General features: G+C 37.2%; 1 protein-coding gene across 2 annotated transcripts in view; it reads right to left on the bottom strand.

The window, feature by feature from the left end:
* TAF2 (TAF2 RNA polymerase II, TATA box binding protein (TBP)-associated factor, 150kDa) overlaps window positions 1-19,398 on the bottom strand; it is a 109,249-nt gene that overhangs the window by 26,878 nt on the left and 62,973 nt on the right. For both annotated transcript variants that reach the window (XM_011941066.1, XM_011941067.1), the window contains exons 19-22: window positions 10,318-10,511; window positions 8,199-8,338; window positions 5,418-5,487; window positions 3,351-3,460 (exon numbers count right to left, since the gene is read on the bottom strand). In XM_011941066.1, the coding sequence (XP_011796456.1) occupies window positions 3,351-3,460; window positions 5,418-5,487; window positions 8,199-8,338; window positions 10,318-10,511 (514 nt within the window). The remainder of the gene's footprint in view (window positions 1-3,350; window positions 3,461-5,417; window positions 5,488-8,198; window positions 8,339-10,317; window positions 10,512-19,398) is intronic.

Here is a 19,398-nt window from a genome sequence, read left to right as displayed (position 1 = left end):
TGTCTCACTCTCAAATTGATTTCAATTTTTAAAATCCTGCTTCTATAAGTCCAACCACAATTTCTCTCTCTTGTTGAAAAGTTTCTGATTCTTCAGAATAAGAAAACAAACTCTAATTCTTCAAAAGTATATGATAAGATGATCCTTCTGAACAGCCATGATATTCTCTCCTATATATTTTAAATTGGTTCAGTAAATTTTGTAACTAGGTGAAGTCAATATACCTCAAATCCACTTTGTAGAAAGAGAGAAATAAATGAATATAATTACATCTGCATTGTCCACAGTTTTTGTTTCCCAGATAATGCTTATTTCAAGTGACCAGATAGCCCAGAAGCCCCAAAATGAGGAGTAGGCAGGGTTCCACTGGATTTCAGGACCTAGATGATGTTCTAGCTCCTTTTGTTATTGATGAACCCTCACTACCATTTCTTAAAACAATAACCATTAAGAATATAGCAATGTGAAAAATTCTCATGGTAAAATGCTGTTTTAAAACTTTTATTTCAACTATAACTATGTAACACAACACACACACAATTATTTTTTCCTAAAGGCCAAATATACCCAAATCTTAATAGTGTTAATGTAACAGAATTATGTAATATTTCCTTTCTTTGTAGTTTTTTCAGATAAACTCTGTAACATGATTATATTACTTTTACCATTGATTATTTTTTAATCAAATAAAAGAAGGATTTCTTAGGTCGGATTCATTCATTTACCCCAAAGGTTCAGACTTGGAAAGGAAATGACAATTCTCTCTTGTCCATCTTCACTATCTACTGTCCAATGTTCTAGAAAAACATTTTTTTAACCCTCCCAATTATTCATGCCACTCCCATTGTTCATACTGTTCCATTTATAAATCTGAAAAACTGAGTAATAAACTGTTCATGACTATAGCCTCACTGATCTCACTGGTTTAGATATTGGCAGAGAATTTTAAACCAAAGCAGAACTGTACTACACTGCACACTATCAAAATTAAATACTAAACATCAGCCAGAACTTGTATTTGTATAATCAAACTTTCCAATGAGCTTCAAATGTTTTATAAAAATTGTCTCATTAATCTTGAACACATATTTTGTCCAAAACATCTTCTTTAGAAAATAATAAAAGAATTCTTCATATTTCACTATGCTTTCTTCAAATTTGTAACTTATCATGATCAAGGAATCATGTATTCTGGTTAAGAAGATATTCAATACAGCAGAGTTACTGCCACATATGAACTGTAGAATGAACCTTTATAAGTTCCTGAACTTATGTGTTAATACCCTGGGTCTAAATAGCACAAATAATAATATCTTTTAAGGTAGCCAAAGGTAGCAAATATAAAACATTATGTAAAAAGCAGCAATTATTCTTTCAGAGATTAAAGAAAACATTAGGAAAAAAATAAGCAATATTTTAGTATAAACTGGTTTTATGTGTTGTTTTCTAAAGACCTTGAGGACAAGGTTCATACTATTTTCAATTTTATTATATTTCACATAAATATCTACTATGGTGTCTTTACTTGGTGGTATTGCACTATTATTATGAAACCGAAAACCGGACGTTATACAATCACTTAACATCTCAATATTAGTGAACTAAGTAATAAAATAAAAGAATTAAAATTTGGTATTTAATTGTGAGTCAGTGAAGTAGCTACTAATGAGACAGGTAGGACAAGTTATTTTCCAATATTATAAAGAGCAAATAAAGTGACATACTCAAAACTTTTAAATATTTGGATAGGCCAGGTGTGGTGGCTCACGCCTGTAATCCCAGCATTTTGGGAGGCTGAGGCAGTGGATCACAAGGTCAGGAGTTTGAGACCAGCCTGGCCAACATGGTGAAATCCCGTCTCTACTAAAAATATAGAAATTAGCTGGGCATGGTGGTAGGCGCCTGTAATCCCAGCAACTCGGAAGGCTGAGGCAGGACAATCGCCTGAACTTGGGAGGCGGAGGCTGCAGCAAGCTGATATCGTGCCATTGCACTCCAGCCTGGGCAACAGAGCAAGACTGTCTCAAAAAAAAAAAAATTGCATAAATATCCACTGCTCTCCCACTATCTATCTGCAACAACTCTTGCTATCTTTAAGCAAAACATATTTCAGCCTAGCTTTTGATTGAATCTTTAAACCAAAACCATTATTACAATTTCAACCTATCACAGACATAAGGCACTTTTTTTTTAAATATACACATTTATAAATCAATAGAAAAGAATCAATAATTCAATTAAATAAAATGGCAAAGAATATGAATAACCTGGAAAAATAGAAATACAAATAGCTCAAATATATGAGAAGCATAACTATCATTATGCTAGTATAACATTTTTGAGTATTCAATATGAGCCAGACACTGTTTTACAAATACTAATTTAATTCGATTTGAAGTAGGTATCATTATCACCTACATTTTACAAATGACAACAGTTCAGACAAATCACACAATAAATTCAACCCTTTGCAAAATGGTTCCAGAGCTAGCACTCCTAAGCACTGTTTCTTAGCTCTTGACCTCACTCAAGTAATGTAAATTAAAACTGTGACAAGGCTGGGTGCAGTGGCTCACGCCTGTAATCCCACCACTTTGGAAGGCCAAGGAGGGTGGATCACCTGAGGTCAGGAGTTTGAGACCAGCTTAGCCAACACAGTAAAACTCTGTCTCTACTAAAAATACAAAAATTAGTCAGGCATAGTAGCGCATGCCTGTAATCCCAGCTACTTAGGAGGGTGAGGCAGAAGAATCACTTGAACCTGGGAGGTGGAGGTTGCAGTGAGCTGAGATTACACCACTGCACTCCAGCCTGGGCGACAGAGACTCTATCTCAAAAAAATAAAAATAAATTAAAAAATAAAAACTGTGATGAGATATCATGATCTCCACAGTACAGAACAATAACAGTAAGTACTTTGAAAAAATACAGTCTGTATGTTATTCTATATGCACTGACTGCCTCTGGAAGGATACACAAGAAATTGGTTACCTCTGGAAAAGGCCACTAGATGGTCAGGAAAAGACGTGAGAAGACATTTTTCACTCCTTTGTAACTTTCTGAAATAATAATAATACTTTGCAGGCTGATGTTTATAGCACCTTAACCATTTGACACTTTCATATAAATAAATATTTTTGTTTCCTCAACCATCCTATGGAGTAAAGTGAGTATATCCTTAATAAATGTTATCACAGTCACCACTGTGAAGGTGTGATAGTCTACTTAAAAGAAAAAAAAAATCTCAACTTTTACCTTTAGTTCTAAATGCTACTGAATTGAAAACCTGTTGTAAAATCAAACTACTCTAATAATAATAATAAAAAAAATGTAAATCACTGCTCTCTCACCAGAATTCATAAGTTTCCAAAGTTGATCTACCAGGGCTTCATTGCATAAGGGAGACTCCATGTTCTTCGTAAATGGTGGGTTCTTAGTCAACATGTTGAGAATCTTATGCCTGAAAGATTAAAAAAAAAATTAAATTTTTGCTGACCATTTACTGACAGATGCTATGAGTAGGAGACACCATAAACACTGAAAAATTATCTGTAGTTTCTCCTTCCTATTTTATCACTTTCTCTCTTAAATCTAGCTTTGCATTTATTTAGCTTAATTTCCAAAGACACTATGTCACATCCTGAATATTTACTACTTGTTTTTTCACTGAAACACTCTGGGGTTTGGATAAGAGAGTAATTTTAAAAAATTCTGGTGGATTTGGTCTTTCTAAAATCACCTTGCTGTGTGATGAGATTTTCTAAAACCTGACTCCACATAATCCTAACCAATCTTTCCCATCCCACTTTCTAAAATGAACATTCCACTCTGCTTAGATATATGTACAATGATTGGTAAGTATAAAAATCTTAACACAGAGCAAAAAAACTATATATAGACCAATAAGTCTATATGCGAGATAATAAAATGAACATATATGTGATTACTATAGTATATTTGTAAAACATGGAAATGTGCAGAAGTATTTTAAATATAAAGATTGTAAAATGTTTTCCTTAAAACAAGCTGAGGTTGAGAAGAGTATCCTAATAGAGGGTAACATTTAAACTCCACTATTGGGAGTTTTTATCTCATATGAGAGGCTACCTGAACATATTATGGAGTTCTCTAAAATATAGGGCAATGCAATGAAAACAAAATTTGGAAAAGAAAACATCCACTGCTATGAGTAGAAGACACCATTAAAGGCTAGAGAAAAGAAAGAAGAAGAAACCTACTGCAGTAGTCTAGCATTTAATGAAAGCATCAACATCAGCTCTAGGACCAGGTTTGAGAAATTACTAAGAGTAACTGCAATGCTTGGATATAAGTGAGGGAGAAAGAAATTGGGTTGTAATTCTTATGGAGGTTGGCAAAACTTTAAAGAAGGTGAATTGGGGAAATTTTTACATTTAATTGATGGTAGTAAGACATCAAATTGGATTTGTAATTGAGAAAGAGATGGGAGAAAAGTGAAACTGCCAGACTGTAAATAATTTAACCCCTTTTGGCTGCAATTTAATGTCTGTAAACCTAAAAGATGTAGATTCTGTTAACATCCTCTTATGCTTTGAAATTTAAGACTGTGTAAAATAAGACTACTGAAGGGTTTTAAGAATAAAAGTGAAATGTAATTACAGAATGCAATTTACAGATAGGTAATATAAATGGGGATATAAATCTTTATGGATATTTCATATCCATATTTTCATCTTTATATATAAACACAATTCCTCTCCTTCAGGCCTCATACTCCGTTTGTAAGAGCCGATCAGTAATATAGGTAAATAACACATTTCAAAATATGAGTTTGTTCTTTATTGCATTTTAAGTTGTTATACTTTTAATTTGCTTGATGAAGAAAAGTGAAGTTTCTGTCTGGCTGCTTTCCAAGTCACCCAAATTACTCTAAATGCCACGTAAGGTCTACTAATAATTATTTTATTTTATTATTATTATTACTTTTTTTTTTGGCTGAGCGCAGTGGCTCACGCCTGTAATCCTAGCACTTTGGGAGGCCCAAGGGGGTGGATAACTTGAGGCCAGGAGTTCGAGACCAGCCTGGCCAACATGGCAAAACTCCGTCTCTATTAAAAATACAAAAATTAGCCAGGTGTGGTGGTGCATGCCTGTAATCCCAGCTACCGGAGAGGCTAAAGCAGAAGAATCGCTTGAACCCGGGAGGTGGAGGTTGCAGTGAGCCGAGATCACGCCACTGCACTCCAGCCTGGGCCAGAGTGAGACTGCATCTCAAAAAAATTTATGTTGAAAATCAAATTAAAAAAGGACATGAATAAATGCAAAAGATATTCCCATATTTTAAAAAATCATAAACAAGCATTTTATGCTTAATCTGAAATTACTCAGTTCATTACGGGACTTACAAAACATCATAGCATCATAGCACATAAACTAACCTTACATAGGGTACAGGGTCATCCTGAATCATATTAAGTAGCCATTGCAGTTCTTCATAACTTCTGTCCACTGAAAATAAAAGAAAATATATTTGTTGTTAATTATACCAAATAAAATAATGAATAATGAGTGATAAGCAGGGAGTTTACATTTAATATTTAGGACTCTGCCTTAGCTGAGTTTTCAATCAGAGTTGAAAGTTATAGGTAAGCGCTTACATTTTTATGCAATGGGCCACTTTGTAAGTTTTATAAGTATCAAGCTATATATTAGAGCCAAGACATAAAGTTGCATCAAGAATATATTTTTTTACTAAAGTTCAAACCAATGGCAAGCATAACATAAAGTAAGTTGTAATTAAGAACCCTAAATTACAGATGATTAACTGGACAAAATCTGTTTAAATACAATTGTTTTCCTAGATGCCTAAATGATGGAGAGGTTTGACACTCAATGGTATCTCAACTATATTATATATAGTTTTTGCCCAAGTGGTTTCTTCCATTTAATACTAAAGAACAGCCGGGCGCAGTGGCTCAAGCCTGTAATCCCAGCACTTTGGGAGGCCGAGACGGGCGGATCACGAGGTCAGGAGATCGAGACCATCCCGGCTAACCCGGTGAAACCCCATCTCTACTAAAAAATACAAAAAACTAGCCGGGCGAGATGGCGGGCGCCTGTAGTCCCAGCTACTCGGGAGGCTGAGGCAGGAGAATGGCGTAAACCTGGGAGGCGGAGCCTGCAGTGAGCTGAGATCCGGCCACTGCACTCCAGCCCGGGAGACAGAGCGAGACTCCGTCTCAAAAAAAAAAATACTAAAGAACAGTTTTACTTTTCAAGCATAATATAAAAGGCAGTTACAAAAATAGTGCTACGAATATAGTTGACATAAAATGACTAGCTATTTCCATTCACCTTTTCAAACAAGTTTTGCTTTCATAATATGAAAAGCTGCGTCTTCAGAATTTTATTCGCAATACTTTCCATTTCTTCCATTTTCTAACTTGAGTATCAATATTTAAATTTACAATTTAACAAAACATGAAGTCTAAACTCATAGTTCACATTTAGACATGAACAAAAGTGAAGTGTAGATTCATATTTCACAATTAAATTATATCTATTAAAGTTTAGCATTCTTTTGAAAATCCTAATATTAATATTCTATTTCATTTCAGGTAGTACAAGTTCATAAAATCTTACTCATATTTACGAGACATTAAAAACCATTCATACATCTTGGGAAAGACTGGTAACAATGGCATATTTGGTGGATCTCGAAACTTGTCAAAACAGAAATGGAGACTGATACAGGATTACATTTTCTTTCATGCCAAAAAATACATTTAACAACAAAATCACTGTTTTCATAATTATTTCTAACAGGAAAGGATATTTTAACCTTCAATAAAAAGGAAGCACAAATGACAGTCCTTTTCGAAGTTAGGTCAACACATAAGAATATACACATTGTTATTACTCTTTATTTTCTGACTGTAAACAAGTATTTTCTGACTGTAAACAGAAATTTACCAAAAATTACAAAGATTTGAGTATACTTTTCCCTACTTAAAAATGGACCATCTACTGAAGAACTTCTCTCAGCCCTTCTTCTCCTTCCACAGTCAGACAAAAGTTTAGCATACTTTAAGTTTTTTACTCCTCTCATATTTTAGTGCTAGAATCTGGAATTTTAGACTTAGATTACATTTACGTGTTTCTTCTATTTTCATAATTTTTTAAAATTATTTTTGAAATACACATTAAATTTTACAACCAGTTTAACAAATATTTAAGCTTAAGTATTTGACAGGCATAGTTATTCATCACCAGTTCTTTCATTTCATATTTTCACTAGTCTTGAGTTATTATTTTGACTCACATCCAGGTCAGCTGAAAATTATCTTTGGGAGTTATGTTTTTAAGAATGTTACATAAGAGATGCAGTTCTAATTCTCCAAGGCTACATGAGCAACACAACTTTGGCAAGGCAGAAAATCTTGGGGCATAATTTTCCCTAATAATGACATAGCCATTTGTTCACTGTCTTTTGATTCTTCATATTCTAAAGAATTCAGAGGCCATACTATTCTTTTGCCTTGTAAAATAATCTGGTCTGATAGTCCTAGAAACTCACACATTTTCCCTTAGCCTTAAAAATTAAAATTTCATTAGAAACTACTGTAGGTCTGCTTCATTTACACAGTCCCAGAGTATTCTGTTATTTCTTGGATTACTGCTCATCTTCCACCTGCTCTATTCTTCATGACTTTTTAACATTTCCATCTCTGTATCTTTCTCCCCTAAACTAAAAAAAAAAAAAAAAAATGTGTATTCTTCTCTTGGCAATTTTTTGGCCTTATGTTTTTTCCATATTCATGATGCCTTGCCTAACTCCCCTACTGAAGTTTGTGTTTATGTCGAATTCTCTACTTTCACAGACACAAATTTTTACACAGGTGTGAGATGTTTTCTTGAATCCTTCATAGAAATTTCCCCAAAATCTTCTATTTCCTAAAATAACATCCAATTAAAGCTACAGGATGAACACTGACTTCCTGGAAAGGCTAAAGACGCCTATAATTTTATTTCTTTCCCTCATTTATTAATTCTTATGTGAATTCTACATTTATCAAAGATGATTTCTAAATCACTGAGTCAAGAATTTAAAATTAAAATAACTGTATTGTACTATTATGAAAACCCCAATAACTAACACGGCTTTAAAAAGTAAATATTTCTTTCTAAAATGATAAGAGCATGTATTTCTAAAGTATTACCTTTAGTATAATCAACAACTGCTTCCAAAGCTGCTATCCTAATGTCCACAAAGTGGCCATATTCAGCATAAGATTTAAAAAGAGCTGGATCACTTGGCACATGTCCGTTTTTCTGAAGTACCCGTATGGCTCTCAAACAACTAGGGAAAAAAATATGTTATGTTAACTACTTTCACTGAGGTATTATTAATCAATTTGTTTCCTAGGCATTAGAAATTCCTTTATAGCAATCAATTTAAAAACTGATGTGATTTTAATCCACCTTCAATTTTGTAATAGAGTCACATGCCACATAAAAGACATCTTAGTCATTGATGAACTGCATATACAATGTTAGTCTAGTAAGCTAAAATTAATTTATCACTGAAGAAAAAATGTTTTTAATACATTTAGTGTAGTCTAAGTCCACAGTGTTTATTATGTCCACTGTAGTGTACAATAATAATGTCCTACACCTTCACATTCACTCACTACTCACTCACTGATAAACCCACAGCAGCTTCCAGGCCTGCAAGCTCCATTTATCTTATGATAAATGTCCTATACAGGGGTACCATTTATTATCTTTTATACCACATTTTTACCATACCTTTCGTATGTTTGGATATGTTTAAATATATAAGTACTTACCATTGTGTTATCAATTACCTACGGTAGTCAGTATAGTAACATGATATACAGCTTTATAGCCTAACAGCAACAGAGCAATAGGCTATACCATAAAGCCTAGGTATACAGCAGGCTACACCATTTGGTTTGTGTAAATATACTCTATGACATTTGCATAAACAACAAAATTGTCTAATGACTTATTTCTCAGAACATATGCCTGTTGTTAAGTGACATATAATAAATTTTTGCAATGATAAAAATTCAAAATTAGTATCTAAATTCTGTTAAAAGAAAACAAATTCCAGCTGGGTGTGGTGGCTCACGACTGTAATCCCAGCACTTTGGGAGGCCAAGGTGCATGGATCACCTGAGGTCGGAAGTTCAAGACCAACCTGACTAACACGGTGAAACCCCATCTCTACTGAAAATACAAAAATTAGCCAGGTGTGGTGGTGCATGGCTGTAATCCCAGCTATTCGGAAGGCTGAGGCAGGAGAATCACTTGAACACGGGAGGCGGAGGTTGTGGTGAGCCATTGCACTCTAGCCTGGGGAACAAGAGCAAAATTCGGTCTCAAAAAAAAAAAAAGAAAAAGAAAAAGAAAAAAGAAAACAAATTCCCAAACTCAAAGTTGCAAGTGTCATTATACTTGTAAACGGAATAGTTTTCAGAAAAAGAAGTATTTAGCATAAAATATAATTTAAATATTTTCTCCAAATGTTTTAGTAATATATTCGCTATATGGAAAGTCAAAATTGTTTATGTTTGAATCAACTTTTAGCAAACTCTTAAGTTGGCAGAACTTCTTGACAGCCATATAAAGCTGGTAAAAGTAAAAAGTCATCTTTAAAAAAGGCTAACAATAGAGAATGTTTATACAAAATCCAATGGGAGAAAAAGAGTATGCAGACATCGGCCGGGGGCGGTGGCTCACGCCTGTAATCCCAGCACTTTGGGAGGCCGAGGCGGGCGGATCACAAGGTCAGGAGATCGAGACCACGGTGAAACCCTGTCTCTACTAAAAATACAAAAAAATTAGCCAGATATGGTGGCACGTGCCCTGTAGTCCCAGCTACTCGGGAGGCTGAGGCAGGAGAATGGCGGGAACCCGGGAGGCGGAGCTTGCCGTGAGCAGAGATCGCGCCACTGCACTCCAGCCAGGGGGACAGAGGGAGACTCCGTCTCAAAAAAAAAAAAAAAGAGTATGCAGATCTCAAAGCAATGCTTATGAAGAATTTGTGATGACATGAGAAAATATTTATGATACAAACAATACAAAAACTACATATACAGTATAATCTCCAGTAATTAAAAATTTATGTAATTAAACAGAGAAAAAATTTAGAAGGACATTCTCCAAATACTAACAATTTATCTGTGGGTGGTAGAATCATACAGAATTTTAGTTTTCTCCTTTTACTTTACTGTATTTCCCAATTTTCTACAATGAAAATAAATTTCTTTTACAGTTATAAGAGTAAGTTTAAAGTAAGGAATTTAATCATACCTGACAGTGATGGTATGTCTATAACTCGGAAGAAGTTTTTCCATATTCAAAAATCTGGTGATTTCTTCAAGAATGAGTCGCACATCAGGATTTAAGTTATCCAAAGTTCTAACTTCATTATTCACACTGACTGCAGGTGTAACAGAGTTGGCCAGGGCATCAATCATTTCTGCACGATAATAGTTATCTGAAAACTAGGCCAAAGAAAAATTAAGCGAAGACAACAAAATTAACTCTTCTGATCAAAATTAACAAAATAAAATTTGTACAATTATATTTTAGATAAAATAAAATTTTTCCCAAAACACAAGCAAGTCCTCTGGTAAATATTCAACTCCACCCTTTGCATACGGTCACTTTGAAAACAGTGAAAGAGATTCACTATAATGATACATTAGCTTACTGAATAAATACTCACTACTTCTCAGGTACTCTTACAGTAACTTAGCCAGATACTTCTAAAAGGAGACTACAGTATTGCTATAACACAGTTTCAAATTCGATGCTATACTTTAACATATTAACACACAAGCAATGATCATCAGATATTTGAAGGAAGCATCAAAATAAAAAATAGACACCAGAACAAAGACCGAAAAAAAAAAAAGAAACCCAAAAACAAAAAACAAAAAACCAACATGGAAGAAACAGAGAATGCAAGGAAAAGAAAACCAATAGGGAACAAAAAAATTTAAAAACTATCAATATTGTCTGAGAAATAATCAATTAAGGTATGCCTTCCAATAGCATAAAATTATTTTAAAAAGAACGAAACATGCAGGAAATAAGGATCACAATTAAATTGGAATATAAAATAGAAAACAAAATCCCCAAGTTTTCAGCAAAAAAAGAGATAGAAAATAGGAGGGAAAGCATAAGGAAACTGGAGGGTTAATGTAGGAGTTCTAGCTAGAGAAGCAGAAAAGAGAAGGAAGCCATTTAAAAAAAACAAATCCTAATCTATATGGCAGTCAATTCTCACAGAAGCAATTTATTGAAAAGTGACCTGGATGTGGCTTGATTTATACTCAGCAAATCAGATGTTGTGGCCTGGGAAATTCAACATGGAGCAAGCAAATGAATTCTATCAGCATGCTGAAAATATTTTGTACTAACACAAACTGCCAAGGGACTGGAAGAAGAATACCTGCCCCCTTTTGATTTCTACTGTGGAGGTAGAAGCTCACATTGACACACACATTGCACAGTCCCTAAACATTTTTATGTTCAAATACAGGGCAGGAAAAAAAAGAAGCATACAAACAAACAACACCAAAGAAAAAATACCCCAAAAGTATTCATTATAAAGTTTTGCTTTCAGACCACTATAATGATTGAAATTTTAATTTCTATAGCTTCAGTTTACTGGAGCCACAGAAAACAATCATGTGACTTTGGGTAACTCTCTTAACTTTTATAAGCCTCAATCTTCTCACATGAAAACTGGGACAATAATAGCATTTAAGGCTGGAAGTGGTGGCTCACGTCTGTAATCCCAGCACTTTGGGAGGCAGAGGTAGGTGGAACACTTAAGGTCAGGAGTTAGAGACCAGCCTGGCCAACAGGGTGAAACCCCATCTCTACTAAAAATACAAAAATTAGCCAGGTGTGGTGGCAGGCACCTGTAGTCCCAGCTACTCGGGAGGCTGAGGCATGGGAATCATTTGAACCCAGGAGACAGAGGTTGTAGTGAGCCGAGATTGCACCACTGTACTCCAGCCTGGGTGACAGAGCAAGACTCCACGTCAAGTGAGCCGAGACTGCACCACCGTACTACAGCCTGGGTGACAGAGCAAGACTCTGTCTCAAAAAATAATAATAATAGGCCAGGTGTGGTGGCTCACACCTGTAATCTCAGCACTTTGGGAGGCTGAGGCAGGCAGATCACATCAGGAGTTTGAGACCAGCCTGATCAACATGGTGAAACTCCATCTCTACTAAATACAAAAATTAGCAGGGTGTGGTAGCACATGCCTGTAATCCCAGATACTTGGGAGGCTGAGGCAGGAGAATTGCTTGAACCCAAGAGGCGGAGGTTGCAGTGAGCCGAGATTGCACCACTGCACTCCAGCCTGGGCAGCAGAGCGAGACTCCGTCTCAAAAGAATTAAAATAAAATAAATAAATAAATAAATAAATATACTATTTATTTCAGCGGTCTGGTGGGGATATTAGATCATCTATGTTTTGGCATAAGGCATGGAACACACAAGAACTTAGTTATTATTAGTGTTACCTATTGTAGTTATTATTTGCGTTTATGCTATCCTTAGTATTCTGAGGTACTAAGTCATATAAAACTACTTAATTTACAGCATCTGACTATAAAAACTGATAAGCCTTCTTTTCAAAATGAAAACATAATGAGCCTTATGTGGTTCCACAACAATAATGAAGTATAAAATTTAATAATATACCAGTGTGTGCCACACAAAATCATAAATGATGACAAGCATAATTGCATGCTGTAAGGTAACATGGTAATACTAAAAACATCACCACACAAATGGGTAGCAGGGCCTTACAGCACAATTCCCAGATTACATTCCCTGTGTAATTTTAGACTCTCAATTTCTGTGTCTTACTTTTGTCAAACAAGGGTTGACAAACACTTTCAACCACAGGAATAGGCACATTTCAAAGAATTTAAGGTGAGTAAAATTACTATACAAATTAGAAAGCAGTATAAAGGAATTAAATTATATAAACACTCCACAAAAAAAAAATGACAATGTGTAAAACATTTTCCTTTTCCATTTGAATATAATGTGATTTGCCACCATCCTAAATTCTAATTTCTTCAAGTAAAAGAAATTCAAGTGTAGGGGAAAAAAGGAACACTAAAAATTAAGGCCAAAATAAACTAGCAGACTAGGAAGGAAAAATCTTACCAAAATGTTTTTAATTAATGTTTTTATTTTAAAAATACGTATTTTAAATCCAGAAGGCAGAAGGTCAGGTATAACAGTTCTCAAAGGAAATAAAACATCTGGTTATTGAGAGGAAATTTAAATCTAATTTATCTCCATTGTTGTGTTTTTGCTATTATACAATGTAATAAGTTCTATGGGCTTTCTGATTAAAGGAGATAAATTAAATACTTCCTAAATAGTAGCCAGATAACAATTGAGAAAGTGACTGTGACACACAGACACAATTAAATGAATACATAAATATAGGCATCTAGTATTTGTTAAGTGTTCTGGAGGCACAGAGATAAGATGACTTCTTCAAGACAACAACTATTTTATTTGCAAGTAAAATAGAAAACAAGAGTAAGAAGACAGGAAAAGTAATCAAATTGTTCCAGGAGTCAAGAAAACGAAACAAAATGAAACAATGCATCCTATCAGGAGGATATACTGATCTTAGAAAAATAAGGAGTTTTTCAACAGGTAGAGGAAGGAGAAACGTGCCCTTGGGTTAAGGAGACAACATTAACAAAAGCACAAGAGGCATGAAAATGCAGTGTGTTAAAGGAAGAGAAGTTACTGATGCAACTTCACAGAAAAGATGTGCAAAGCTGGAGAGGTGGACTGGGACCACCAACATTCAAAATGTTTTTGAATGCCATGCATAAATTTACTTATAAGCACTGCAGAGTCTTTGAAGATTTTTAAGGAGGGAATTTTTATAAGGCGGAAAGAAACTCAGGTGAGCTCCGTTACAAAGATTACTCTGGCTTAACTACAACAATATTTTAAGAGGAAAGGTATTGGGATATTAAGCTGGGAATGATGATAATGTTGCAATTGCTAATGATAGGCAACATAACTGGAGGGATTCTTCTACATGCTTTATATATATTATCTTGTGTCATCTCCATAAAAACCTTATGAGATAGAGGTACTATTAATAACACCCTTTTTCTTAACAGATGAAGAAACTAAGACACTGAGATTAAGTAATTTGCTCAAGATGACACAGTTTTTTCTGGAGTCCAGAGAAGAACAAAGGCCTGAACTAGGACACTGAAATAGAAAAGATGATGCAGGTATTACAGCTGCTGAAAGGAAGAATCAAGTCTTATGCTTGGTGATATACACTACAACTATGATATTACATTCAATTTAACTTCACAAATAAATTCATTTTTACAACTTTATCTCAGCTCACCTACTTAGTGATTTAGGAATCTGTTGTAATAAACGATTTATATATTTCTTAATATTATCCCCACACATCAGTGGTTCTCAACACAATTCTGCCCCTCAGACTTTCTGGCAATATCTAGAGAGATTTCTGGATATCATAACTGAGGTAAGGGGTGCTATGAGCGTTTAATGGGTACAGGCCAGGGATACTGCTAAACATGCTGCTGGGTACAGGACACCCCCACAACAAAGAATTATCCAACCCGAAATGTTAGAAATGCCATGGTTGAGGAAACCTGTTAGACATGAAAGGGTATGAATATTTTACATCATAAAGCTACAGCATGAATAAGGCTGGATAGTCTATGGAAGTTTTGCTTACCAGTGAAGACTTACGGTGGCTCATACCTGTGATCCCAGGACTTTGGGAGACTGAGGTGGGTGGATCACTTGAGGTCAGGAGTTCGAGACTACCCTGGCCAATACAGTGAAACCCCATCTCCACTAAACATACAAAAATTAGCTGAGTGTGGTGGTAGATGCCGATAATCCCAGCTACTCGGGAGGCTAAGGCAGGAGAATCGCTTGAACCCAGGAGGCAGAGGTTGCTGTGGGCTAAGATCGCACCACTGCACTCCAGCCTGGGCAACAGAGCAAGACTCTCTCTCAAAAAAGTAACAAGTTGCTGATGGAAGATATATGATGTATGTAGGTATATAGTAACCTCTTCTGGAAAAGTATATAAATAGGGTAGAGAAGAGCTCTCAGACTCATTTAAAAAAGTGTTACACATGCTTTCTGATTTACATGCATACATGTATGTGCACACACCTGCATGTATCTTCTGGTTCAGTAAGCCTCCACAAATTTAATTCATGAGACAGAACTGACAGCCACTGACAACAGGGGGATATAGGACTACCTTCCAATCTCATCAATTCTTATAATGTGATTGATAAAACTTTGTGGAGGAAAAGTATCTAAAATGAAATAAAAATACAGAAATAGTGATATAAAATATTAACACTGAGGTTCTGGTTCAAGATGGTTGGTTAGAAGCAACTAGTGGGAGCCTCTCTCACAGACAGGAATCGAAGTAGCAAGTAAGTATGAACATTTCAACTATTATCATCTTAAGAGGGCATGCTGGAATTCATCAGAGAAGCAATGGGAATCATGGAAAGCAGAGGAGAGCAAAGCCTGGCAGTCAGCTGAACCAGGGCAAGTGTGGAGCTGGAAGAAGCTCCCTGATGTGGGGAAAGGATGAGTGAGTGAGAGATCCCTGGGGTGCCACACTTCTACTAAGAACTTTACAATCCTAGCCACAGGGAGCCAAGTCCTCTTGGCCCCTCAGGCCTCCAGTCTAATACAGAGAGCTGCCTGGAGACTGTAGAGAGACTGCTGGAGTCTACGTGGAATCCCACAGGCTTTGGTCCTTGAGCAGTCAGGTGCCAGCTGCTACTGCCCCACCAGGGAAGGAGCAGGCAGGCCCGGTATTTTCACACAACCCAAAGACAGATACGGCAGCACAGTAGAGAGGAGCAGGCAGAAAGTCTGCTTCAGCTGCTCTTTGCTAAACAGGTCCCCAGTTCTTCAGCGCTGGGTCCACAGCATAGCTGCCCTGCCGCTGCATGTATATTTTGGCTGTGGTCCAGTGTTGTGAGAGCCACGCCCCAAGAAGCCAGGGACCTGCTCTTTGGCTCCTGCCACAGCAGTTGTCACCACCATAGGCCACCACAGATGCCACACTGCCACCTCAAGGCCAGAGGGAGAGGGGGAGGCTGAGCATGTTTTAATGTCCCCAACAGTGAAATATACCACCACTCCTATAAAAGGGAAGTGCAAGTAGGTCACGCATCCCATAGCAGCCAGTCTCCATTGCTCCGGCTGAGGGAGTCCGCCTTCCTCAGTGAAAGAACAGCAGGATGGCCACCCTGCTCCCACTTAACCATTTCAGCTGCTAGCTGGAGCCCTTCTGAGAGCCCATGCTGACTCCCACCGCCTGCGTGTTCTGCCACCAACTCAGCTGTTACTGCCTAAGGATTCCCATACAACACCATCGAGCAGGCCATTTACAGGATCTGGGCTTGGAGGTTTGCCTTGTCCAGTCCACTACCTCCAGCTTTGTACCCCTTTATCATGAAGGTGCATCACTAACTTTTCTCCTCCTTAACACACTGCATTTTCATGCCTCTTGTACTTTTGTTAATGTGTTCTTAACCCCAGGGCACCTTTCTCCTTCCTCTACCTATTGAAAAACTCCTTATTTTTTCCTCTTGGTATTGATTTCTAATTTTATTCCACTGTGGTCTGAGAAGATACCTGATATGATTTTGATTCTTTTGAATGTACTGAGATCTGCTTTCTGGCCAAGCATATGGTCAATTTGGGGGAATGTTCCACAAGCAGAGGAGAAATACATATTCTGCAGTTGTTGGATAGAATAATCTGTAAATGTCTATTAGGTCCATCGAGTCTGGGCTTAGGCTGACCCAGTCAGCTGACAGCACCACAGCTGACACCCACCTGCTTGTGCCAAAAGATGGAGCCCTTTCCCCTCTCTGCTCAAAGCAGCAGCATTACCACACTGGAGAACAGGCAAGCCACAAAGCTGTCTGTATTGGGCTGAGAGGAGTTCCAGCATGAAACCACTCCAGCGGAGAGCAGGGGGAGAGGTGTCTTCTGCGATTCTCACTTACACTATGGCCTGGAGACAGATGACAGTGTGTATCTGCATGGAGAGTTATGAGCCCCAGAACAAGAGTGTGACAGGGAAAGAGATCACGTTCCTGCCTAAGACTTGGAGCTAGTGCAGCCCTCCTGCAGAGACTTCAGTGCATTCACTAGGAGCTTCACCAGCCACCCCCATCAGGGCTGAAACAAAAAAAGAGTACCACACAGTAAACAAACATCAAGTACACACCCATCTGCTTTTACCACAGCTGGCTCTTACCAGTAAGCACCACCTCCTGGCTTGTAGGCTGAACTGCATAACCCAATACAATAGAAACCCAGTCAAAAAAAAATACCCTACCCAATATACTCTATAGTCGCACCCTCAAGGTGGGAGGGGAGAGGGAGTCCCATCCAAACGAAAGTAAATTCAAAAATCAGAAGTGACAACAGCTACAGATGAGAAAGAATGAGTACAATTCCAGCATCATGAAGAAACAGAATATTGTGACACACTAGCTCTCTTATCAGTGGATCCTAACCTAAATGAAAATTTTGAAATGACAGATAAAGAATTCAAAATATGGATTGAAGAAAGCCCAATGTGACACAAGAGAAAGTTGAAAACCAACACAAAGAAACTAGAAAAACAATTCAGGAGATGAAAGACCAGATAGATGTATTTTTTAAAAAGCAACAAACAGAACTTCTGGAAATGAAAAATTCACTTAAAGAATTTCAAAACACAGATGAAAGCTTTAACAACATACTAGACCAAGCAGAAGAAAGAATTTCAGAGTTTGAAGACTGGTCTTTTGAATTAACCCAGTCAAAACTTTTTTATTTTTATTTTTTGAGACGGAGTCTTGCACTTGTCCCCAAGCTGGAGTGCAATGGTGCCATCTCGGCTCACTGCAATCTCCACCTCCTGGGTTCAAGCGATTGTCCTGCCTCAGCCCCACAAGTAGCTGGGACTACAGGCACGTGCCACCATGCCCAGCTAATTTTTTGTACTTTAAGTAGAGACGGGGTATCACCGTGTTAGCCAGAATGGTCTCTGTCTCCTGACCTAGTGATCCGCCCATCTCGGCCTCTCCAAGTGCTGGGACTACAAGCATGAGCCACTGCACCCAGCCCCCAATTTTTTTTTAAATGAACAAAGTCTTCAAGAAATATGGAATACATAAAGTGACCAAATCTATAATATATAGGCATTCCTGGGGTAGAAAAAGAAAGTAGTAAGTTTAGAAAGCATATTTGAGGAACTAATTCAGGAAAATTTCCCCAATCTCACTACAGTGATAGATATCCAGACAAGAAATCCAGATAACTGGGAGATAATGAAATAAGACAAATCTCACAAGAGCATATAGGGGCCAGACCACCCAAGGTCAACTTAAAAGAACAAATCTTAAAAGCAGCTAGAGAGAAGTGTCAAATCACCTATAAAGGAAATCCCATCAGACTTCTCAGCAGAAACCTTATAAACTGTAAGAAATTGGGGGTCTATTTTTCACTTCTTTAAAGAAAAAATATGCCAGCCAAGAATTTGATATCCTGCCAAACCAAGCTTCATAAATGAAGGAAAAATAAAGTCTTTCCCAGACAAGCAAATCAAGGGGAATTCATCACCACTAGACCAGACCTATAATAAATGCTCAAAGGAGTTCTAAACATAGAAATGAAAGGATGATGCTCACCAACATAAAAGCACATGCAAGCAGAAAGCTCACAGATCCTATAATTACACAATTAAGGCTCCAAGGCAACTACCTACAACAGTATGACAGGAAGAAAACCTCACATTTCAATATTAACCTTGAACAGAAATGGCATAAATGTTCCACTTAAAAGATACAGAGTGGCTGGGTACAGTGGCTAACGCCTGTAATCCCACCACTTTGGGAGACTGAGGGCTGAATGCCTGAGCTCAGGAGTTCGAGACCAGCCTGGGCAACATGGTGAAACCCTGTCTCTACTAAAATACAAAAAATTAGCTGGGCATGGCAGCATGCGCCTGTAGTCCCCGCTACCCAAGAGGCTGAGGCAGGAGAAATGCTTGAACCTGGGAGGCGGAGGTTGCAGTGAGCTGAGATCACGCCACTGTGCTCCAGCTTGGGCGACAGAGCGAGACTCCGTCTCTTATAAAAAAAAAAAAGACACACAATGGCATGGTGGATAAAAAACAAGACACTACTATCTACTGCCTAGAAGAGACTCCCTTAATGACAAAAGACACCTACAGACTCAAAATAAAGGGATGGAAAAAGATATACTATGCAAATGAAAAGTAAAAGCGAGCAGGAGTAGCCATT

This window comes from Colobus angolensis, unplaced genomic scaffold, assembly GCF_000951035.1.
Source record: "Colobus angolensis palliatus isolate OR3802 unplaced genomic scaffold, Cang.pa_1.0 Scaffold198, whole genome shotgun sequence".
NCBI lineage: Eukaryota > Metazoa > Chordata > Mammalia > Primates > Cercopithecidae > Colobus > Colobus angolensis.
This window is presented reverse-complemented; position numbering and strand designations above follow the sequence as displayed.